Source organism: Alosa alosa, chromosome 20 (assembly GCF_017589495.1).
Source record: "Alosa alosa isolate M-15738 ecotype Scorff River chromosome 20, AALO_Geno_1.1, whole genome shotgun sequence".
Classification (NCBI taxonomy): domain Eukaryota; kingdom Metazoa; phylum Chordata; class Actinopteri; order Clupeiformes; family Clupeidae; genus Alosa; species Alosa alosa.
The window spans coordinates 25,629,401-25,655,460 of NC_063208.1; the positions used below are offsets into that span (position 1 = coordinate 25,629,401).

The following is a 26,060-nucleotide window of genomic DNA, read 5'->3' on the forward strand; positions in this document are numbered from 1 at the left end:
AACATTGTAGCTCATACAATAATGTGCACGTGCGCATAATCAAAACTTCCCATCCATTCTCACATAAATGTGGTAGCCAAACGTTAGATTTCAGAAAATGTGCAGCTGAAAACCTCTTGCACATATACACGATAATATACCACATTACCAAGCGTTTTCTTCGAAGGAAACATTCGACACGTGTTGTGCAGTCTGTGCCCCAGTACTTTCTCCGTGCAAAAACGCACGATCTCCCAAATTGCTTTTCCCCCTTCGACAACACCCCGTTATTCTGCTGATGTGGTCATCGTGTCAGGACGTCGTGAAACCTTGGTCGGACAACCTGCGTTCTGTAGCAATCGACGTTAAAGACACTTTTTACGATCACGGAAGCAGAGCTGAAATCGTATTTACAGTTAGCAAGTAAGTAAGCAGCAAGAGAGGGAGTCATCGACTGCAGTGTTTGTTGGTTGATGAAGTTCAAACCTAAGGTCAACTTTACCTGATGTTTGCATAGCGATTTATGTTTTTGATCTTGATATCGGAACGTAAGCTATTTATAGCTTCTCAAGATGATTTTGAAGAAAGTCCCACCTGTATGGATCTCTCGGGTAAGTGAATATTTTATCTGGTCAATAATATACTTTTTGAACACACGAGACCCAGCAACGTTACATACGTTACCATTAACATTCAAGTTAGAGAAATACGATATCCATTGTTTTAAGCTGGCGTTTAACTTTTTAGAATTGCTGGAAGCCTTACTGGTCAGTTTTGATATGTCAATGAAATGATTGGTCGCGTGCATGTGTCACTGTCTCTCTGGCTATGCTAGGCGTCACGTATTAGGGAACTGAAAGCTATCACGACAAAAAAGTGAATCCAAAAAATCTAAAAAGCTTGCAAACTCAAACTCTGACCTAACTTCGTCCATGCCAGGCCATCTTTAGGAGCTACTACTCCGTGCCACCCCAGCCAGTGCCACCCTTGTCCCAAACGCTGGAGGGGTATCTGCGGGCGCTGGAGCCCCTACTCCCCCCGGATGAGCTAGCCCACACCCACAAGATAGTCAAGGAGTTCGGTAAAGAGAGAGGCCTTGGCATCAGGCTACAGGAAGGACTGGAGAATAAGGCCAGAAACTCTCAAAACTGGGTAAGCAAATCCTTCACTGTCTAAAAGGTTGTTTACTCTCTGTTTCATCAACGTTTACTCAAACAACTAAACTTTATATGCACACTTCCATTTTTTCATGTGACAACATGTAACTAAATTCTTGTGCTTCTTTTCTTGTGTCAACAAATAAGTGAAGAGTCACCATAGTACCATAGAAGAAGCATGAGTTGCAGTCTATTTAGTCTATTAGGCCGCTCCAGGAGTCTAGTGTCATAATTTGGCCTAAAGTAATCTGTGTTGGGGTAGTGCTTCTTTTTTCACTGCATGTCAGCAGGAGTGCCCCAGTAAGAGGGGTCTAGTGACGCCCATGCCTCTAGATCAGGGGTCTCAAACTCAAATGAGCTAAGGGCCGCTTCTGCCAATGTCCTCTGATTGGAGGGCCACGTCAGTGTTCAAGATAAAGAACGCCCCCAATACTGTGTAACACAACTGCAAACAGAAAGTGCAAGTCTTTTTATCTCTTTTTAGACAACTGTGCTAGCAACCTTAGCTTATAAATAAAATAATGCTAAAATAAATATTAATACAAATTATAAAAACAAAAAAAACATAAAACCAAACAAAAACATTTTCCTCTCATAACTTAATTAAACCTGGCAAACTTAGGCGCCAGGGTTAAGAAAACAACATTTTTATATCAACATTTCAAAAGGCTATGGCTTGAAAGTGGTCAGAGATAAAATCCTACTGTAAATGTAAAAATCTTTGAGTATTAAAGTTTATGAAGGGGGTCAATTTGCCAGTGGATGGCAGGCACCTCAAATTACGCACTTTTCAGTAAATACTGGATGTTGAACATATTTGAGCAGGTTTACTTTCTTTTTTGTCATATTACCCACATAACAAATTAACAGGAAAACAGAAGGCCTAAGATGTAAACCAAGGATAGTAAACTATTACTATAACCACAAACCATTATTATAGGCCTACAATAAAGCCTGGTCAAATCAGTTCCTATTGCGGGTGACTTTGTAGTTCTTCAGAGCCCCATTTTTACTAGCCCTACTGTCTGTACCACGTCCATTACGGACACTATCACGATTAGCACTGCCACCTCCAGCTATGTTGGGCAGAGGGTAATAAGCACAGCGAATATGGGCTTGAATCGAAGCTCTGGATGTCTAGCAACTAGTGGAGGAGAGTACAAATGAGATTTGTCACCGTTCTTGGATCTATCGTCTATTTTAATCAGTGTCGTTGTTTGTCGCAATTAAAAATACCCTCAAGGGCCGATTTACATTATTATTTTGACATTAGGTCGCGGGCCGGAATTGGGCCGGATGCGGGCCGCGAGTTTGAGACCCCTGCTATAGATAGATAGATAGATAGATAGATAGATAGATAGATACTTTTTATTGATCCCCAGGGGAAATTCAAGACTCTATCACTTACTGTAGCACCCCTCTCTCCCTCGTCTCCTATGTCGCTCTTGCTACCTCAGTTTCTCTCTCAATATCTACCCATCCACAAATCTCTTCTCAGTCTATCTACCTACCTATCCTCCATCCATAGGCGAGTTTCTATTACAGGTACTCGGTCCACTTCCCAGGAAAAAGGGGACAATTACAGGAACACCCTGCTATTCAGCTCTTTCAGCCGTTGTGTCTCCACTGCTTACAGGAACTACCCATGTGCAGCCTTTCTGCATGATGATTAAATGTAGCATAACATAGGTTTCATATTTTAATTGGTAAATGAATATGCCATCGAAATTCTGATTAGGTAAAGTCTATTTTTAAAGGGACACCAGGCAAGCCTGATGCTTTTTCTCTACGAAACTCCCCCTCGCTCGGTCTGAAGCTCTTTTCCTTTTCTTTGCGTCTTCCGTCAAGGTTTTTTGCTGCTTCTTCGCCGGCTCTGCCATTATACACACGTTTGCAACAATCGCTAGCGTTTCGTTAGCCTCCCTCTGTGCTGTGGATGCAGGATGGAAACTGAAACTGCTTCGGGTCGCCGGGTACGATACACTGAACTTGCAAGCGGGATATTCTTCCCTACAGGCAGTAGGGCGAGAGAGTCTTCATTCGCCCTGTAATGAGTCATTTAACCATATACCGACTTACGAAGATGAGTAATTAACACGAAAACGTTGCCTGGTGTCCCTTTAAGTAGACATCATGACTCGTTCATTCCTCCTTTACATCTCACACCACTGCAGGAGTTTTTTGAGGCCGTACTGAAGTACCACGTTTCAGCCCCTTAGAAGTTCTAGAAAATTGTCTTTACAGGGCGGTCCCAGCAGTGGAGACACACACAGACTGCTGAGACCCCATAAAACTACCGCTGATTTTTTGCAGTGGAAACCCGCCACATCTATTCAGTCTATCGCTTTATCTATTCTGTCTATCGCTCTATCTGTCTCTGGATATCTATCTATCTATCTATCTATCTATCTATCTATCTATCTATCTATTCATCCATCCATCCATCCATCCTTACTTCTCCATCTGCTGCTGTTGTGGTTGACATTCTCTGGCTCAGTGGTGTGTAATCTGTTCACCTTCTCCACAGATATCAGACTGGTGGGTGCACTGGGCCTACCTGGAGAGCCGGCAGCCTCTCCCCGTGCACTCCAACCCGGCCATCTCACTGCCCAGACGGGACTTCTCTGACTGGAGAGGCCAGCTTGTGTGAGTGCAAGGCGTGAGACTGGGGGACAGGGGGAAGAGATGGTGGTGGTGGTGGTGGTGATGGAGAAGAGCATTTGGGGCCGGGCAGTTAATCAAAATTCAGTACTTTGGGACCGTCACCTCTAACTGGACTCATGCACATCAAAATTGGTTTTGCTTTCGCCGAGTACCCCTTAAAAAAAAATAACTGCAGTTACAGTTTTTCTCAGTCACTTTGGTGCTTTTCTCAGATCAGAATGAAAATTCTCATAACTATTAGTTCAACCTCCACAACATTTAGTCATTTGTGCACATCATAGTAGCAATTTCTCCTTCCTCTGAACAAATTGCAAATGCTTTAGAACATGTATCAGTTGCTTTGTCATGCCAGTCAAAATGAACTATACTTATGGATGCTGAATAGTCGTTCCCAAAAAAACTAATAGTCTTCATTTCATTGCTTGAGTGATTACATACAAAATTGGTGCACTAGTTATCAAATTCTGTCACAATGCTGTAGAATTGCAAAGACAATATACAGTAAAACTGTGAAACTTACATATTCAGTGTTTTGTACTCACTTACTCCCCTAACTACAGCTATTTGTAACTTTACTCAGGGCTTAAATTTCACTGCGGGATTGCGGGTATTGCGCATAATTTGTTCAAGTCCCGCAACTCTAGCCATCATAATGCGAGAAATTCCCGCATACACTTTTACAGCCTGTCTGATGACGCAATATAGCCTAATCATTAAGTGGAATGCGGTGCTATTGACCGGACTGATCAACTACCGAGTTGAATTGAACATAGCCTCATGCAGACGCACACACACACACACAGAGAGAGAGAGAGAGAGAGAGACCACTTTGCGCTTAAGCAAATAGGCTACGCTTACCATGGCAAACTTTACATCTGGAAAGAGCTCCTTGGTAACTATCCTGCTAGTCTCAGGTCACGTCAACACTTGATCCCAGAAAGATTGTCTTCGACATGTTAGTTTTTTGAACATTTATTGTATCTAATGACATAGAAAACATAATGATTTGCATACACATACCGCACTATACACAACTTTTATTCACTAGCGACTACAGCCTAAAACCGTCAGGTTGAAGGGGGGCTAATTACTCCATAGAATTACTCTCTTATTTCGTATTTTCTTAAAGTGACAGGCACTGAATTACACCTACTCATCACCAATGTGCACTCAATTGGACCTACACACCACATTAAAGATATGCCTAAGTGTTATAGGTTAAACGTCAATATGAGGCATTCAAATTACTAAATATGTTTACCTACTATAGTAATTACTAGTAAAATGCTATACTTTAAAAAATGCATTATTAAATAAATACACTCTATATGAATTCAAAAATATATGATAGAAACATATCACATAAGCTATCATTTTCAGTGTGTGTTTGTGTGTGTGGAGAGAGTCAAGCAGAATCTAGGATGTCCACTGTTGTGAATGATCCCACTACAGCATATATTACTGATGACGTCAGGGTGGTGGGGGCCCCAAAATCAAACACTTTTTTTTTTAAAGTATTGAAATCGCAATTCTTGACTTGGTATCAGAATCGACCCCCCCCCTCCCCCCCAAATTGTGTAAATCCCCCCTACATGAATAACCTAAGGGGGGAATTCCCCCCCATTTTGAAAAATGAATTTTAAGCCCTGTTACTGTAGTTTTCAAATGGCTGTACAAGTACTATATAGTGCTGTCTTGAGAATTTTCAGGTAGTGTCACCGTTCTGACCTTTTTTTGCATGGGAAAACACTGAGAGCATAAACTGTTCATGACAAAGCCATTTGACTATCTTGTTCATAAACGATGGTGTCAAGACTTCTCATTTTGATGACACTGGCAGTTCATTGACATAAATACTTGCTTTTGAGGAATGGACTATCAATTTTGAGCAAGTGACGTGCTTTTGCAGGTTATCCACTAGGTTTTGCAATTTACACTAATTGTTTTGAGAAATGCACTAACTGCTGTGCAAATGTTAATAGTGATGTGAGAAAAGCACCAAAGCGACTGAGAAAAACTGTAATACTGCAGTTGTTTTGAAGTACAGTGCAGTGCAATAATATTTTCATGTCCAAAATATTGCATTTTCTGCACAATAACTGCAAATAATTCCTCCAAAACTGCAGTTTTGACACTTGAAGTAGTGCAGTTTTTTATGTGGGAAAAAATCTTCGCAATATGTATTTTAGGATTTTAGGTCATACAACTGGGGCCTAACGGGCAACATATGGCCGAATCTATTACTGACCCACGTTTCTGTAACAGTTCATGGTCTGCAGCTGAATGGACTCTACAGTACGTTCCAGGAGAGTTAAACGTGATCCGCTAATATGGTCCAGATCTCGGTAGTGACCTCTCATATATGCATGTAATGTGGATTGGAGGATGCCAACCACCAGGGGCTTGGGCTTATCTGAATAGCGCTAACTTTATGACCATTAACTTTGATCAAAAAAAAGATGTCCTATACATGCATACTGAAAGAATTATTAATATCTCCACTGACAAAAAGCTTTTACTCTAGGGTTAGTCTTAATCTATGTACAGGATACTGAGAATGTTCTGGAAAACCACAATGGGCCTCATACCTGGCAGAGCAATTAATTACAGACAAACTGCAACCATGACCTTCAAATATTAATATTGACCAGAAGCTCATAATGAGCTTGTTATCTGATGTAGATAAAGATTTACATTCTCTCTATCGTTCTCTCTCACTCACTCACTCACTCACTCACTCACCTTCTCTCTCTCTTTCTCCCTCACTCTCTCTCTCTCTCTCTCTCTCTCGTTTAGGTTTGCTTCCAAGCTGATACGGGGGGTGTTGGACTTCAAAGCCAAAATTGACAGGTGAGCTTCACCTCTTAAAATGACAGTTGACCATACAAGAGCCTGGCCTTCATCCTAAGTATAGCCAGTAGGCTGGTGTGAATCACAATCTCTTCTGCCCTGGTGCTATTTCAGGGGACTAACCTTTTCCCTTCCTTTTATATAGTTCAGTAAATGGACCTGGTTTGTGAGGGTCTGCTTTCTATGTGCTATATTTAACCCCCTGGCCTACCAGGGCCAGTCATATTCCCCTCTCTCTCTCTCTCTCTCTCTCTCTCTCTCTCTCTCTCTCTCTCTCTCTCTCTGGTCTATTATTTTGTTTTTAGTCCAAGGGTATAGTACATGTGGATCTTATAGGTTTGTTGTAATGTAGATTTTAATAAAGGAGTGTTAAACCTCCCGTTGTGTCTGTCTCTCTCTCTCTCTCTCTCACCATCTCACCCCATCCCTCTCTCTTTCTCTCTTTCCATCTCTCCCTTTCTCTCTCTCTGCTGCCTCCCTCCCCAGTGGTCGATTGCCTGTGGAGTACATGCGGGGTCATCCCTTGTGCATGGAGCTCTTTCCTCGCCTCTTCTCGTCCTGTCGGATCCCAGGCCCCAACCATGACCAAGTGATCCACCATGGGCGCTCTCGCCGTGGCCCCACACACATCACTGTGGTCCGCAACTACCAGGTGACTCTGACACATGTCACAACAAAATCATTTCATTCTTCTCTAATACAGGGTTCCCATGGCTCACGGAATTCCTGGGATATCATGGAATTTTGAAATGTTTATTCCATAACATAGAAAGTCTGGGGATTTGATCATGTTTTGTGCCAAGTCATGGAATATCAGGGAATTTGTTTGTAGCATATGCAATATGGAGTTGGCATTTATCAAAAATAACCATGCAGTAAACACAATACAATACTGTGGCTAATTTTCGTTTGCTCAGCACAGAGGCAAACTGGGGTTTTTTTTGGGTCCATTAAAGGTCATGGAAATTTTGCTTTTTATTGTGAAAGTCAGGAAAGAATTCATGGTATTTTACATTTGACTAAGAGTGGGAACTCTGGTAATAACATGCTTATATATTTAGATTTACATTTTTCAGAGATTGTTTTGTATGTTTATTGATAAGTGAAATTCAACACTTTTGCGCAGTACTGTAAACACAATACACACACACATACAAGAGGCCCTATCACATGTTTTGTTCAGGTGCATTCGAGGGGAAATGCACTGTGCTACTGATATCATTCACGTACAGTTAGTTCTTGGCCTTCAGTATGGAGATTAATTTTGATACGCTGTTTTCTGTGAAGTTTATCACCGGTAACCAGAATAGTTGTATCCATTAGATTATTACATCCCCCACCAAAAAACATAACACTGTGTCCTCCAGTCAAGATATCAAAGACCTGTCCCACAGGGGATGTGTGTTGTTTCCTTAGCCATGACATAACTCACTGATAAATAGCCCACTGGCAGACTATTTCAGTTACTGCTAGTTACTTCGATCAAGGTCTCTAGTCTGGCTGATACAGAATTATACCGGATGACCAATGTTTTGTGAGGGAATGGGCTATTTTGTCTTCAAATGACAATTCTGAATAAGATACTACTTACCTGGAATGCTTAATCTATCTATAAAGCAAGAAGCGTCTGTGTGTCTGTCTGTCTGTGTGTCCTAATGTCTGTGGCACGCATATCTCGCTGACCGTTTGTCAGACTGATTTCCTGAACTTCGCAGGTGTCTTGCTACGGGCATGAGTAAGTGCAGTGCCAAATTTGACATTGTTTGAATAAGAAATGCAAAAGATATCGTTGAATATATCAGTAAAAGAAGCACACATTGGCTTTCACCGCTAGCCACTCCCCCTCTCACACAGCACTGTACTGTAAGCTACCAGTGAGGATAGAAGCAGGGCTTTGTCAGAACTGGATCAGTGTAGGTTACACGGGTAAAAGGTTAAGTGAGTGCAAGATGTGTTAAGCGAGTGCAACATGTCTGACCTCAACAATAAAGACCCCCTGTATGCGGTTTGCTTGCATAAAATGACTCCGCGGATTTTGCAACAACACGCACAGACAGGTATGCAGTGGCTCTTTAAAATGACGTAAAAAATGATGTGCAATAAACGGACACTTCGAATAGCCCAGGCTACTTTGGACTGTCTTTAGACTTTGAATAAGCAAACGACAATTCCAACTGCAAGGTCCTAAATTGAAACGAGCAATAATGGTCCCGAATTAAAGAATGTCTCAGAATGCCACACATGCAAAGCATAACCAGAAATAAACGAACACTTCGAATAGCCCAGGCTACTTTGGACTGTCTTTAGACTTTGAATAAAAAAGCGACAATTCCAACTGCAAGGTCCTAAATTGAAAACGGCGATAATGGTCCAAATTAAAGAGCGTCTCAAATGCCACACATGCAAAGCATAACCAGCGACAAACAGCAGTGGCAGACAGAGTGTGATGTCACTTATAGGCCACCAGAGACTGTTTTTTGAGTCACACCGTTTATAAATTTCATATGATGATGCATCATTCCACAAAATGGTTTGTTTTCTCTATCATCAAGTTATTCAATAGGCTAAGCATATGTTAGGATTATGTGATTTTGATTTGTAAAAAATGTCACATAGCCATTCTTAAATTCTGCTCACTTCACATTTATTATATTATTATATTATCAGTATTTATTACATTACTGGAATTATGTTTTTCCCTATCATCCTATTTTTAAAGCAGGCCTACCTGCAGGCATGTAATTGGGCTACAGGAATAGTTGTTTTAGGAACAACTGCACTAGTTATTTTAATTAGAGAAAGAAGAAGAATGGATCTTCTCAGACACTGTGCCTGAACTTAGGCATGGGCCAGGTCGTTGAAGATCTGAAAAAAGATCATTTTATATACATACGTATAAATGCAAAAATTAAGAGACCACTGCAAATTTTTTTGATGTCCTCCTATGGTTGCTGAGTGACATCCGAATGAGTTGTCAGTCATATTCAAATTTCCACTGAATATGACCGTCAACTCATTCGAATGTCACTTGTGGTCTCTTAATTTTTTCCAAAGATGGATATGTGTATATGTATATAACAGATTCAAAAGATTCTGATAGCTGCAGGCTCAGATATTTCCATTGCTTTAAGCCCTACAGATACTAATATATTAAGCAACTGAATGGTACAAATATGGAATTACTACTACAGATGTGTAACCCCAAGAGCTTTTTTGATTCCTTCCCACTGTGGAATGGAATGACAGATACCGTAAATAGGTGGGTGACTTGACTTTCAGTAGTCGCCAAATGGAAATGGAAGTGGGAAACTGTTGCCATAGCAGTTAACTTGTCATTTGTAGTTCTTTCAGCTGGACGTGTATAACAGTGACGGCACGCCACTAACGGAGGGTCAGATCCACGGGCAGCTGCTCCGCATCCGCTCACAGTCCTGGAAGACGGACAAGGAGCCCATGGGCATCTTGACCAGCGAGCACCGCCACACCTGGGGCCAGGCTTACAACCGTCTGCTCAGAGGTACGCACATAGACAACAAAAATCATTTCCGTGGGATATACACACATATACTACAACAATTTATGATTGGTTTAGGAATTCAGGATTCATTCATTAATTTGTGTAAATATGTATTTATTCACAAATAATGAATGCAGTAAAACAATAGTGCATGTACAGTTTACAGAAGCATACTGCAAACATTTGGGATACCTACCATCTCCTATAAGAGTAAATGATAAAGTGGTGAGGTAGTAGCATAGTGGCTAAGGAGCTGAGCACCGTTGTGCCCTTGAGCAAGGCACTTAACCCCAAATTGCTCCAGGGACAATGGGTAATCCCTTGTTTTATAATTGACATATGTAAATTACTTTGGATTAAAAGTGTCTGCTAAATGTAAAGTATATGGGAACAGTGTATACTCAAAGCACAGCCCCATATGTGAACTGGGACTGTGTCCATGCTAACTCCACAATACAGTCGTTTAACTAACTGCCTAATCCGTTCACCCCTCTGTTGTTTACTGAACACATCCAGTCTCGTTCATTTGACTTTTAAGAGTGTTTGTGACGCAGTTCATGGACACGCCTTTGCGAAGACAAACACTCTCTCTCTCTCTCTCTCTCACTCACACACACACACACACAGTGACGGACTGGATGGTCTGGCATTTGGGCAGATGCCAGAAGGGCCGTGGGCCGTTTGGGCCGGCCAATCACGGAGCAGCATGCTCATTTCAGGCTATATTTCAGAGTTTGCCGTTCATTTGCATTCGTATTTTGTCATTTTTGGCGAAGACTTGCATTCCTTTAGGGATATTGAACATATTGAACATTCTCTAACCATCGTGATTTCAAATTGGTGCAGTTTTCAGCACAAAAACTCATTTTGTTCTTTTCATGGAGAGCACTGCTCTATGCTGTTCTATGGTGCTTTCTGCCTCTTGCGCACGCATGTTTTCGTGACGTTGCATAGTAATCCATGTATTCTAGGCTATTCTTTTTTCATTTTCATATTTCATATTACATTCATTTTTTTGGAGTTGTGCATCGATATATCCATGTTTTTGGTTCAGTCTTTATGCATATTAAAGTTAGAGTTCATCACCAATGGGGCTACAAACGTGTTGTCCGTGCATGTGAAGTTATATCTGTGTGTTGCGGGCACATGCACTCGCGTGCATGCGCGTCCCCGTGTGGGCCACTGGTTGGTGAAAATGCCAGGGCCGTTTTTTAATCCCAGTCCGTCACTGCACACACACACACACACCACTCATGCTGGCCCTGGTGTAAGTTTACTTTGGGGAGTGGGGAGTTAATGTATTTTCTACTGAGATCCTCTGTTCAAATTCAGATAAGACTGGGACTGCTTTTGTGTCCGAAAAGGTCGGACAGGGCTTCTTTTTGAAAGCCAAAACAAGTCTTACAAGTCTTAATACTCACAGGGATGAATGTTTTTGTCATGAATACCTCATAATATTTATTCAGGTCCTCTGTAAATAATGACGAAAAGGAATCTGAATGTTTGAGAGAGAGAGAGAGAGAGAGAGAGAGAGAGATGAGTGAATGTAGTACATATGGTACGTCTGGCTATGAGAAGAGGCCACATATAACATGTAGGTCAATATGACAAAGTCCTTTTAGACTCCCTTATAAAGTCTGTTATTTACATCACTGAGAATGGTTTCCACAACCTTCAGGAATTATCATTTCAAACATCTGCTTTACAGTCATTTTCAGTGGGATATACTCAACGGGGGTGTTAAGGCCAACACCTACTGGCGGCATTTGACAACGTGTTAAGTAACTCCAATGTTTAAATTGTTGTATCCCTTTAGGGCTGTATTTTGGGCTCCAGCACATGGCATAAAGCTCGTTATTCACCCGCGCAAAGCTTAATTCGGTATTTTGCACGTTTATTTTTTAAACATTGCAACCAGGGGTGTGGCAATTAACAACCTAGGGAGGGGCCTGGCACATTGTCTAAAAATCGCTATCTTACACCACCTAAACCTGGTCAGAAGTCAATGGCGAGTTGTTCATATGCTATTTTAAGAGCGCATGTCAACAGTCATATTGGCAGAGTGCACGCACCATCCTTCTATCATTCATGAGCACACCCAGCGCTGCGTCCATGCAAAGCATTACAAATTGCACAATTATAATGGGAAACATAATTAGAATAAAGATATTACGAAATACTGTACATCTCATGATAAGTAGTTATTCACCATTATTTGCAAATTGGTAATGACGGTTAAAAGTGATTAGGGGAGAGGCGAGAGACACGTATGGAGCACAGCTGAAGACGTACTGTCACGAGATATAAGCAACTCCTCTGCAGGATAAATGTCATTTGAGCAATATTAGGGTAAGTGTTGCTTTTTCCAGCCTATGTTTTCGGTGGTAACCCATTGTCAGTCAATAGTGAAAGTAACTGCATATAACTGTCTTGTCGTTGACTGACTCCTTGGTGAAGTTAGTTTCACTTTGCCAATGAGTTCAAATAATAGACGAGTGCAAATGCGTGAAGGCTATGCTAGGTTTTAGTAAAGCATAGTTTAATAATGACTATTCCAGACGGTCTTGCAAGCAGCCCCCTTCAAATGCGGCGTTTAATGCCAAAATACCGATGCATTTATTTGACGCGTTGCGCCGTTAAAAGGAATGACAGATGTCATTCTCATTGGTTTAAAATGATGTTGCGCCCCGAACACACATATATGACTGATTAAAAAACCTAGGAACGCCTTGTTGCGCCATGCGCTCCACGTTAAACCCCTCCCAATGTGAACTGGACATCCTACTAAATTTGAATAGACTTTTGACGAGTAACGATGCACTTTAGAATGTCATGATGGGGCCCTTAGTGTCAAATCTATAGACGCTAATGTCACCACCAGTGGGCGTTGGCCTTGAGTGTTGAAGATCTGTCACGGTTGTGATTGACAGGACCCAGGGGTTACAGAGTTGTTTAGAGCAGTGTTTCTCAAAGTGTGGTCCGGGGACCACTGGTGGTCCGTAAGCTATCCCAAGTGGTCCGCGGGCAGACGTGGTAAAATATAATATAGATGAGTTGTTTGCCATATTGAACCAACTTGTATGTAAATCTAAACAGTTCTGCAACACTGCCTATGTAAGATATGCCAGTTTAAATCATATTAATCTTCTGACACAATAAGCAAGGTGCAAAGACAATAAGCAAGGTGGTGGTTCAGTAGGCCTATTGTGTACTGTTGAAGTAGGTCTAATCTTTAGCTAAGTCCGTGAGTTTCTTTTTATTAGTTAAGTGGTCCTTGGTCTGAAAAAGTTTGAGAAACACTGGTTTAGAGGGACAAAAGGACTTTGTTTGTCTGCTTCAGTGCTGCCACTAGGGTTGCAAAGGGGTGGAAAATTTCCGGTAAATTTCCGGAAACTTACTGGAAACTTTCCATGGGAAGTTAATCTGGGGAATTTTGGAAATATTCCAAATTGGAAACTTTCATGGAATTAAAGGAAATTAGGGGAACTAATGGGAATTTACTGGGAATTTTTGGTAATTCCAACTTTTTCATATACAAACAATAACATTTTGTTAACCAATATGATTTGTTTGTTCATAATTTCGCTTAGTTTAGCATACAAAGGGAATTAATGAGAATTTACGGGAATTAACTGGGAATTTTTGGTAATTCATACTTTTTCGTATACAAACATTAACATTTTGTTAACCAATATGATTTACGCTTAGCTAAGCATACAAAGCTAGCTACCATGCTAGTGGGAATCCTATTCTCTGCCTATGGTTTACTAGCGTGCTAAGCTAGCAACACTGAAACCACTGAACTGCCCAAGATACACCACGCCACTCTGATTGGTTGGAACATTAACTGACTATCAGTTTGTTCAGTTAGAATCCTAGAAAATGGTAAAACAAGTAAAAATGACACAACATACCACCCCAACCAAACCTTATAGATTATGTAAGTTATATATAAGTTGTCAAGCTTAATCAGACAGATTAATCGTCCCATTACAGTTTAATTACAGTTTAATTACAGTGCAAAATGACGCACACCAATTTGAATGAGGACAAAAGTGACGACAAGCCTTTAACTGGGCAACTCTGTTTGCAAACTTCTCCCAGTTTCACACCAGTTATTCCCACATGAGATGACGTTTTCACTGGGAATTTATTTTCCCCATGCACATGAACACACCATAGGTTTCCTTTATGTCTAGTAGCCTATGCTGATTGCTGTGTGCATGGGATTGACGTACTGTATGTGCAGGGTAGAAATTTGACTGAAATTGCATTAAATCAGGTTGTTTTAACTAGTATTATGCTGCAAGATGGGGTTTTGTCTACTACATTTAAGTTCCTTGTTAAAGACTAATTTGCCATATTAAAAATTCCCAGTTTATTCCCATTAATTCCCATTAATTCCCGTTTATTCCCGTTAATTCCCGTATATTCCTGTTAATTCCCATGGAAATTTTCCAACTTTGAAAATTCCCGGAATTTTGCAACCCTAGCTGCCACCTGCGACAGAATGGAGCACCGAAACCAAGACGGTTTACGTTGCCATTCCATGTACAAATAAAATCATTGATATAATCAGATTCATATCCAGGAAGGAGCTATGCAATTACAACACCAAAGACAGGCCAACAATCAAAGCTATTTATTAGATTATAAGTGTTTCTGCACAAGGCACTGTATTGTACTGCTCTGTACAAAGCTATTAGATTATAAGTGTTGCAGCAAAAAGACAAAAAAAGCATCAATGAGAGCAGAGGTTTGTGTGTAGCTTTGCATAGCATTGTGTGTTGCAGTTCAATCTGTCAGGGACAGTACTAGCGTGTATTATCAATAGGTGTGCATGCATTAGACTTCCCATTTATAGCCGCTATCATCATCTTACAAACGCTGAGGACAGATGTTGGGCTGCTACACTATAGCACTATCTGCTTGCGGTTATTTTTACCACCTCAGCCGCTGTGTATTATGACTGGAATGATAATTGTATCCAACTTTTCTCTTCTCCCCTTACTACGGACTAGACAAGATAAACAAGGAGTCGGTGAGACTGATTGAGAAAGGGCTCTTCACACTGTGTCTGGACTCTCCCGTCATGAGGATCTCAGATGAGAAGTATGCAAGATTGCACTGTGGTCTCAACCCCCTCCACCCCCCCATTGATTACGTGTGGTGGTGTTGTATCTTGACAGAACAGAAGGGAATGCATTGATTTTGTTTGTCTGGTGTTTTTGTTTGTTTGTTCTTTGGTGATTGACAGGTACTCCAGTCGAATGGCAGCTCAGATCCTACACGGGGGCGGGACTCACTCCAACAGTGGAAACCGCTGGTTTGACAAAACTCTACAGGTAACAGAGTGCTGAAGCCAAGCATCGATCATGTTGCACAACGTCCTCCTCAAACATCACACTTGTTATACAGTTTTTTTCAATTGCTAACAAGCTTACCAATACTTCAGATACTTTTTCTAAACTCTTAACACAGACTCACACCTACAAAACACAACTGGCCAAATGGATAATTTTCTTCTCAAAAACACATTTTGTTAAATATACTACTAACAAATCTTTCTCTGCACACACTAACTTTACCAAAACACTGGAAATCTAACTCAAAATGAAATTATTCTGTCAAAGAATAACACTTTTTTTCACTTCAAGGTACATGCAGTCAATCAGAGTACACCAGGTTTCAAAATACTGGCTATTGTTGACATTACAAAAACTGCATAGACTTTTATGTTTCAGTATGTCCACATGTTATGTTCACATACAAAAGCATTCCAGGAGGTACAGTAGAAATACTTACAGTATGATGGAACAGAAAACGTTTTACAGTATTGCAATGCTTACAGTGAACAAAAATATCCATGAAACACACAAGCATTCTGAACAAAAAAACAACAGCAAAAAGCCCAGATAAAAAGGGGGGAGCTAAAAAAGCACACAATTACTGTATCTAATCTCTGCAATCTTCAGGGTTAGGCCACATGTTTTCATTAGCATCGCATTGATTACATGGTCAATGATCACTGACAGCAGTTCTTGCAGCCAAATGGAATGCCACCACACATTCTTACACCTCTACCTTGCCCTCTCCTTGGGCCTGCTCTTCTCCCTGGCCTTGCTCCTCTCACTGCTCCTGCACCTCTCACTGCATCTCTCATCTGGGCCCCTTGCTCTTACTCTTCCTCGTCCAGACATTACAGTTTTTGTCTTTTTCTGTTTCTGTTTCTAAAAACATTACTCCTCAAAGTCCTCCTTTTACTGTGTCAGTGTAATAGAACAAAATAACCCCTGCCACTGTGTATAAGCCAGACTGGAATCAGCTGTGGTTGGCCCAATTTACCCAACATAAATCAGTTGTGTGTCAATTATTGAATTGTTTGTTTATTATCAGCTGAGATATATAGTTTTTGAACTGATATCATTGCAGAAGCAGAGTTTTTATACTGTATCTAAGGTTTGGAATATTGTTTTTACTATTGTGGGATGTTGTTCGTAATAACTGCAAAAAACAATCCATAATTTTGTTGGGAGGTATAGCTTGTCTGTTAAGAAAATGTAAGCATTGTGGAAATGTGTTCACTGACTGCATATCGTGTGAAAACGACATGAAATGTGTGAATGGTATGGCCACAAAAGACCGATGCTGTGCTAATTGTATTTAGAGTTTTGAAAATGTGACAACTGGTTGGACAAACGCTTGTTAGCGACTGAAAAAAACTGTAATATATACAGCTCTGGAAAAAATTAGGAGACCACTGCACATTTTTCTGATGTCATCCTACGGTTGCTGAGTGACATTCGAATGAGTTGAAAGTCATATTAAAAATTAATAGACCACTGCAAATTTGAATATGTCAAGTTTATTTGTCAGTGCAAACTTTTTCTATTTCCAATTTGTTGCAGTTTGTGGTGGGTGAGGATGGATCATGGGGATTGCTGTATGAGCAAGCCACTGCTGAGGGGCCTCCTATAGCCACTCTATTGGATCACATACTCAAGTTCTGGTACTGTCAAGACTGATATCATAATATAAATCATAACATGTGTATATATATATATGTATACATTATATCCTAAGAACTCATGTTATGGTTTTTAATTTATGTTATCTATTATTTTATTTAGCAGACTGGATCTATCTATCTCATCTATCTATCTATGAGTTCTGAACAGTTGGCTGTTATCTGCATGTACAGTATTATTTGGTCTTTGCCCACTTATTTTCTTTTCTCTCTCTCTCTCTATCTATCTATCTATCTATCTCTCTATCTCTCTCTCGCTCAGTAAAAAGGATAGGGCGGATAAGAGGAGAGCTCCATTAATTCCTCTTCCTATGCCAAAGAAACTCTATTTCTACATTGATCCCGAGATCAAGTGGGACATTGAGATGGCCAAACAGAATCTAGACATGTAAGTCTCATTCCCATTTTAAACCAATTATTACTTGGGGCAGATCAGGGTTACTTGACCAAGGAGTAACTTACGTTTACATTTAGTCAATTCAGACCAAGCAAGTGGGCGCTGGGTAAATCATTTACATCATTTTAGCAGACGCTTCTGTCTAAAGCGACTTAAATATGTAAATTACATTACAAGGGCCATTGTCCCCGGAGCAACTTGGAGTTAAGTACCTTGCTTAATTGATGGGAATTGAACCCACAACTTTTTCAAGATAGTGCAGGCTAGCCGAGTTCCTTAACCACTGCACTACCACCGCCCCCAGGTATACCAAGTCGAGAGAGTCAAACTTTTCATATGAAAAGTACTACGAAACTACAAAAAAATGTTTAACCCTGGTCTAATGCTGGTATGAGTGGTATATCAGTCTCAATGGCCAAACAAATAACCAGACATGATGAATCTCAGTCTCAGTTTTGGATAAGTCTCAGTCATTGACATCAAGGCTTCAAAAGAATTCCTTGAGATTGTTTTTCGTACTGAAAGAAAGAGGTAGGCCTAAGTCTAGGTAACATTTGCAGTGTACACACAAAAGCTGGCTTCAGGTATTAAAGTCAGATAGCGCAGAGCTACAAGGAGCTGATATGGTTCTGCGTGACCACATAGCACTATTTATCTACATCTTTATGTGGCTAACCCCTTCAGTTCCAAATAATAACTAGAAATATACCATCTCTCAATACCAAGTAGCGATACAGGAAATGCAAGACCGGTTAAGATCTGAGGATAGGATATGTGTCTTTATCAGTTTGATTGAAAATAAAACTTTTAGCAAACTCTTAGATAACATTTATGCGATTCATTAAATGCTCACACCATCGTTGCTGATATTTTTCTTAGTTCATTAGTTCAACTTTTCAGTTTATGATTTTCAGTTTAGAATAGAAATGTTATGGTAAAACTCCGTAATAAAACAGTTCCTTGCTCTTTTTTCCTGATATCTCTCATTGCATTTTTTCTTGCAGTCTAATCAATGATCTGGACATAAATTGCTTTAATTTCCAACGCTTTGGTAAGGAGCTCGCTAAGCGACTAAACCTCAGTCCCAATTCACTCATCCAGGTGGGTCTGCAACTAGCCTATCAGAGGTGAGTTCAGAGGACACATGGAATCATGTGTCACATGGAATCATCTCCTCAGAACATTTCTGTGTCTCGTTTTACATGTGGCAAATACACAAGTCACAACATGTAAATACAAACATTTTGGATCTGTTAGGAAGGACTTTTGAGCTTTAGGCTAACTTGTGTAACCCACTTTTTAGGCAATTTTGCTAAGCTAGGCTAAGGTGGAGGGTGTCAGACTGGCTATAGAACACATAGAGATGAGAAGGGCATGCATCCTCTTTTCTAATTCTTGGATAGATGGCAAATGGGCAGATTTCCCAAAAAGTTGGTGTGTTCCTTTAAGCACTGTGGAATATAGTACAGCAGTAAAGTTGATTTCTGAGACTAACCTTTATAGAAATCTATTTTAAGGCTTTAAAGTGCATCAAGCCAGCCTCACCTTTGCTTTGCATTGTGTGTGCTAGACATTAGTTGTTGTAAATGGAATCATAGAAATCAATTTCATTCAGTTGAATTAAAATGAGATGGACAAAAGATTAAAAAGATATGGACATGTTACGTACAGTTTGCTGTGACTTACTTGCTGTGATTCCAAATAGCCACTCACCCCTGATGACCTTTGATCTTTGCAGGGTTCATGGAGAGCTGTGCACTGCCTGTGACATTGCCTCGCTCAGGATGTTCAGGGCAGGACGTACAGACTATATCCGCTCTCCCACCAACCAGAGTCTTACATTTGTGATGGCTTTTGATGACCCTAATGTCTCGGTGAGGAACTTGTTGGTAGAAACATTATAGCTAGTCCAGTATAGCTTGTATTTTGAATATTTAAAGATAAACATTCCAAGTTTTTTGTTGATCGATGTTTCTTGGATGTTAATGAGCCAAAATGATCAAATAGATTGCCCAATTGTGCATTGTAATCATATTCAGTTCTTCTAAGATCACCGGAATTTTTATTTTAAATTTGAGTGAAACACAGTAGCTGTTAGGGCTGCACGATTATGGCCAAAATAATAATCACGATTATTTTGATTAATTAATTTTAGTGACAAAAATATTTTTTCCTTAAACATATTGGACTTGTTATCTGGCTCATCCAAATTCTTCCCTTCACATTTACTCCCCTAAATTACTGCAAATATAGACTTGACTGCGACTTCCAGACTTCCAAACAAATTTTTTGTGCATGCTACTTTGTCAATATTTGGGGAAACGTTAACGGCCCACCGGTAATCCCCCCAACGCTCCCCATTAGCCAGTTAAGCTCTGCTTCTTGTTCCTGAGTTTAATCGCTTAGTCCAGGGTTCCAAACTTTTTGACTCAAGGACCACATTGGGTTTTGAAAATTGGCTGGCGGGCCACACACTAATAATAATAATAATAATAATAATAATAATAATAACATTTTGTATTATTTAAATGACAACTTAATTCCTTAAGAAATACTGTTAATTTGATGCTGTTTAAATCATTTATAAATGGTGCACTGTCAAAGACTCTTTGCTATGGCTAGTGCTGTGCCTATGGCTGTGCCCTCTTACAGTTTATAATGGTCAGTAGTGGGAACTACTGTTGCCATCGCGCTCTCTCCCTCTTGTGCACTCATACTTTCCCAAATGGAGTAGCATAACATAGTTAGATCTGCTGCTATCTCAATGTAACAAGCTGTTTTGACATTGACATCGTACATTGAGTGTAAAGCAGTTTGCAATAGCCTAAAGTTGACCATAACGTTGTCTATCGCTGGAAAGAAATAACGAGCAGCCTATGATCAACTGCTCGGCGGACCGGATTAAAGTGCGTGGCGGGCCGCAGTTTGGACACCCCTGGTTTAGTCATTCTTTGATATGTAATAGGGCTGTCAATTGATTAAAAAAATAATCTAATTAATTACATACTCTGTGATTAATTATTCTAAATTAATCGCATATATAATTTTTGCTGTGAAAGTATTTTAAATATTTAAATTCAAACGAATCATTGAATAATCAGCATTAGTGACATTAAAGTTCAAAAACTCTTTTATTATTATTTTAATAATGGCCATAATAATCTATGATATGACCTAATATGCTGAGGAAATAAATTCAAAAGAGCTTCGGGAAGAAGTTGTTTTTCACATACAAGGCATTTCAGGCCACAGATATAACCTGGGGGACACAATGAAAATAAATTAACACTCCCCTCAATGTCAACACTATTTCTTTGCAATGTGCGACTTTAGAGTTGATGAACTCCGGTGATATGCAAATTCCTTGCTGCATACATTGCAGAGGACTAATCAACACTTTATTTTTATCAACACATCAGGCCGTTTTTTAAAAGTAAATGTTCCAATCAATGATCTAGGCAGCACATTTTCTTCTCTCTCCTTCATTTTACAGTCTACAGGTTACTGACTACAACGGCTCGGGGTCAAAAGTCATACGGAATCGATTAATCTGCGTTATTTTTTTTAATCAGTTATTTTTTCTCAAATTAATTAATCGAAATTAATCAGTTATTTTGACAGCCCTAATATGTAAACCACTGACGTGTAGGCTACATTTTCATTATTGTTCACTCGTTTTGCGTAGGCTGTGTTAACATAATGCTAGTCCACAGTGCATCCAAACTGAGCAGTGCATCAGGCTGAGCAGTGCAGGGAACAGCTGTCATTGGTAGGCTGCATGCAGGCACATGGTCAGACAAGTTTAAGGAGCGCTTGATTTGTTTTGTAGCGGAGCATTCTATGGGTTGCCAGGTTGGTTCTATGGGTAGAGCACGCATTTTTAATATCGCTCGATCACACAAATTTGATCGTGGGAAGCCAAAATCGTGATCATGATTAAAATTCGATTGATTGTGCAGCCCTTGTAGCCGTGTGAGCCTTAGTGACTTCAGTGAGAAGGGTCATTCTACAGAAACTTGCATTTTTCTGTCCCGACACTTTGCAGACACTTTCTGTTCCACTTTGAAAAACACCTAATTGTTGCACTCTCTTTGTATTTCTAAGTAAAACAATATGTTAACTGAACAATTATATGTTTTTGAGCCATCAAAGTGACAGTATTTATTTTTAAATCGATTTTATAGGATTCCAAGCACCACAAAAGTGCCCGTCCCAACCCTCATATATACGGACTGAGGCCAAAAACATGTTTTTAAAATAATTGAACTACAATAATGCATGCATAACTATCACATTTTATTATATAAGCAATATTTATACAAAATATCAAATGAATATGATTATTTCATTAAAAATGTCCCTGGTGTTAATGCACAACAACACTCTTATTTTGAAATACAATCAATCATACTAATGACACCACTGGACTTACTTTTACTTAATACCTGGTATATAAAGAAAGGCAAATGTTAAATCAACAGCCTCCTTTCATTCAGCAGAAATGTTAGCATTTATATCATGATTTCTTATTGAAGCCCTTAGTCAAAGTCACTGGTATGACCTTCTTAACTCATAGGGAAATTAAAGAAAATAGAATACACAATAGGATTCAGTGCCATACTATAGTGAGTCTAGCCTGACTAACAACATATTTTTTATTCCCTATAGCAGCCATTTTGTAAAATGCAGTTTTTCACAAAATTGTCACTGGTGTTACCGTCACATACTTTTTGGTAACACCAGTGACAACTTACCATTGACGAAGACGTAAAGTAACACCAGTGACTCATTAAGCTGTCCCTAATGTGTATTCTTGCAGCAAAACACAATATTTTTTTGGACATTTTGCCATGCAAAAAATGCACGTTTCTGTAAAATAACGGTTTTATTTATTTATTTGTTTCAGAGAGAGAAGCAAAGGTCGAGTTACTACGAGAGGCAGTGGAGGCTCACACACAACTCACTGATCAGGTAGCCTAATTATGAACTGACAGAAAAAGACAGCACAACTGTTGGTCTATTAAGCTTTGTCTCCAAGTGTTGAACTTAATTGTGAATTTTCATATGAGTGAGTCACAGGTCCTCTGGTCACATTGAAAAATATAGGAATGTTTGTCAGTAATGTGTCTGTCAATAGTGGACTTTTGACTTCTGGTTTAAAGAGACAAATGGTCATGTGGTCGTTTTATTATTCACCACTTCCCAGAATCCCCATGACTGGGACATTCCTCTGCCAACTTGTTCCTCAATTGCCTGGTGGGAATGTTAATGTATTGCATGACATACCCATAATATACCCTACAAATTGTTTCACTTAGACTATAACAGATGCCCTTTGTGAATATCTCATTATATGAAAACACAACATATCCTCATACAGTATACATTTGACATTTTTGATATCAGGTACGACAGGGGCAGGGCATCGATCGCCACCTGCTGGGCCTAAAGCTTCAGGCCATTGAGGAAGGCCTGAGTGTACCCAGCATGTTCATGGACACGGCCTATGGGTTAGCCACGCACTGGAAGCTACGCACAGGACAGGTATGAGTCAATCTCTCTGTGGCTATTTTCAGTTGTGAGGATATGAGGGGAGTGTCTGAGCATGGGTTTCCAAAGAGACTCGCCTGAATTAAACCAGCGTTCTTATCCGTGATATTCCTCAGCCAACAATGGGCGTCACCATGACACCTCAGTATTCAAACATACAGTTTTGTATTTCCGGCCAAAGCTGTGTTGTATTGATTTTAATGTGGCGGTAGACGGTGTTTGACGTATCCTAAGCCATACAAAAGCAAACTACTATTTCTCATATATTATATAGAATATCCATATTGAGTGCAGGATACTTACCTGGCAGGGGTAATACAATGATCAAGAAGGTTGTTTGCCCAGGGCGAGGCTTGGCCATTGCACATCCGGTCGTGCTGACCCCTGCGAATTCCTCAAATGTGGGAATCTCGACTGCACAATTTCTGGTAGTGGGGGACTGCATTCGCGCTCTCCCCGGACTTGTAACCGGAGGGTTGCCGGTTCTAACCCCGACCAGTAGGCACGGCTGAAGTGCCCTTGAGCAAGGCACCTAGACTCTCACTGCTCCCCGAGCGCCGCTGTTGTTGCAGGCAGCTCACTGCGCCGGGATTAGTGTGTGCTTCACCTCACTGTGTATTCACTGTGTGCTGAGTGTTTCACTAATTCACGGATTGGGATAAATGCAGAGACCAAATTTCCCTCACGGGATCAAAAGAGTATATATACTTATACTTATACTAGAATTGTCAACAAGAAGGATATTCTAGTTAGCCTGCTGAGACTGCACTACGTTATAATGTAAGCAGAATGGACGGAAGATGAAAACCCTCACAGAAGTAGGGTTTCATGAATAAGGTGAATAAAACCTATATACACTTTCATCTGTTACTTCAACAATACAGTTGGATTGAGAGTACACTTGCAGGATCTCACATCAGACTCTGTTGTCATTGAGATGAGGAAACACAATGATTACTACTACATAATCCTTACACAGGTCATAGTCTTAAAATTAGAGACCAAAGTCTTGCAGATCTAGACTTCTAGACTAGACTTTTCTGACAATTAAGCACAACACTGTTACCATAGACCAGTGTCTCTCAAACTTTTTCAGACCAAGGATCACTTAACCAATAAAAAAAAAAATAATGGACCACCTAGCTAAAAGTAGACCTACTTCAACAGTATATTACACAATAGGCCTACTCACTGAACCACCTTACTTATTGTCTTTGCACCTTGCTTATTGTGCCAGAGGATTCATAGGATTTCAAGTGGCGTAGCTTACATAGACAGTGTTGCAGAACTGTTTGGATTTACATACAAGTTGGTTCAACATGGCAAACAACTCATCTATATTATATTTTACCACATCTGCTCGCGGACCACTTGGGATAGCTTGCGGACCACCAGGGGTCCCCGGACCACACTGCCAAACACTGCCATAGACCATAAAACCAGCCCTTGACTCACAATAACAAAAATCCGCCGTCGATTTAAGCAACATCTTGTGAAAGAGGCCATGAGTGGTCCTGTGACATTCTTCACATTGTGAAAGAGGCCTGCAAAGTGCACACACCCATCTTCACCTCAGTGGGCAGACAGTGCACATTAGCATAAGAGCTTGTGCACTGTAGGTAATTAGAGTCGATTCCTCAAATGACTACAAGATCTTTGTCTTTCATTTGTTTTACAGTGTAAAGGCAAATCTTTGTTGAATGGCTTATCAGATAACTGACACTCCTTTTTTCATAATCTCATAATCTCTTTTGGTTGTTAAAAATAGCTGTCAGCCTTCAGCGATAAATGAACATCGTTTTCACATCATTGATAAAACCTTTTGCCATATTGTTTGATCTATGGTGAAACTTGTCATCTTGTGATGAGTTTCATCTTGTGATAACATGCATACAGCATAGGAATTGAATCATTAAGCACAATACAGGAATTGAATTATTAAGCACAATAGATAACCTTTGATTGTTTGAATCTGTGTGTATATATACCCCGTGGGTCGCGACCCAGTCTTTGGGAACCAACGGGCTAAATGACAGTTGTCTCAATCCCAAACCATCTCATGTCCTTTGTTCCTCTTCTTTGTCGACTCCCTCATCAAGGTGCCCTCAAACACAGACAGTGTGATGTGTTTTGGGCCGCTTGTCCCTGACGGCTACGCTGTCTGCTACAACCCCCAGTCCGACCACATTCATTTCTCCGTCACCGCCTTTAACTGCTGTGAGGAGACCAACTCTGAGAAGCTGGCCGTGACCTTGGAGAGCACGCTGCATGACCTTCAGTTGCTGCTGGAACCCACTGCATAAACACTCCGCTGGATCTGTGGTTTAGTCATTAATGTGTATTTTGATTTCCCAAAGTGTCAAAGTACAACTGCTGGCTTCATTAGCCTTTGTTTGATGCACCCTAAACGCTTCTATGGGACTGTGGTACTGGACTGTGAGGAGACTGTCTTTGTAACTTTTGGTTCCCTGACCTTAATACTGATCATAAGAAATAAAAAAGAGACACAAGGCAGTCCGAGACACCACAGTGCATAGCTGAGGGAGGGGCTGAGAAGTACCTGGATGCCTTAGCTGTCATTTCCAGTGACCATGTGGTTTGAACTGGTTTAGCCAATTTTAACTTTTGAAGTTTTCTGGCATTGTTTGTTCCTGTTGCCAATATTGTGAACAACAGCAATGGGAGTCTTTCAAACAAGTTTGTTATTACCATGTGTGAGTGAATTACAAGAGAAATCTACTAACTGAATTCTTACTTTTTAAAATGTGAAAACTACCACTACTCACAGGTGCATGGTTAATGTTTAATTGGGACCAAAAATGTTAAGATAAGTGTGCTCAGTGAATCTGTACCACATTGGAAATTGTACATTAATTAAAAAATGGATAACATTTCTATCTCTGTTGTAATATATTTGAA

At 40.2% G+C, this 26,060-nt stretch overlaps 1 protein-coding gene and 1 non-coding gene across 2 annotated transcripts; both read left to right on the forward strand.

Annotated features, from left to right (window-relative positions):
- The first annotated feature begins 181 nt into the window (after positions 1–181).
- On the forward strand, positions 182–26,038 carry cratb (carnitine O-acetyltransferase b). Its single transcript, XM_048229955.1, has 15 exons — positions 182–590; positions 919–1,131; positions 3,664–3,782; positions 6,597–6,650; positions 7,137–7,302; positions 9,993–10,167; positions 15,189–15,279; positions 15,425–15,512; positions 17,076–17,176; positions 17,457–17,582; positions 18,596–18,718; positions 19,330–19,465; positions 22,500–22,562; positions 22,998–23,135; positions 25,241–26,038. Exons 1-15 carry the CDS (start codon positions 552–554, stop codon positions 25,442–25,444), a joined length of 1,836 nt encoding a protein of 611 aa, XP_048085912.1. The 5' UTR covers positions 182–551; the 3' UTR covers positions 25,445–26,038.
- Positions 23,437–23,601, forward strand: LOC125285894. Its single transcript, XR_007192080.1, has one exon. It is a non-coding gene; the product is annotated as a U1 spliceosomal RNA (small nuclear RNA).
- Positions 26,039–26,060: the final 22 nt, after the last annotated feature.

Excerpts from the sequence above, each read along its gene's own strand:
- cratb (XM_048229955.1), top strand. The coding sequence starts at position 552 with ATGATTTTGAAGAAAGTCCCACCTGTATGGATCTCTCGG. Across the intron at positions 591-918 it reads CACCTGTATGGATCTCTCGG|GCCATCTTTAGGAGCTACTA; the intron begins GTAAGTGAATAT and ends CGTCCATGCCAG. Across the intron at positions 6,651-7,136 it reads TTCAAAGCCAAAATTGACAG|TGGTCGATTGCCTGTGGAGT; the intron begins GTGAGCTTCACC and ends CTCCCTCCCCAG.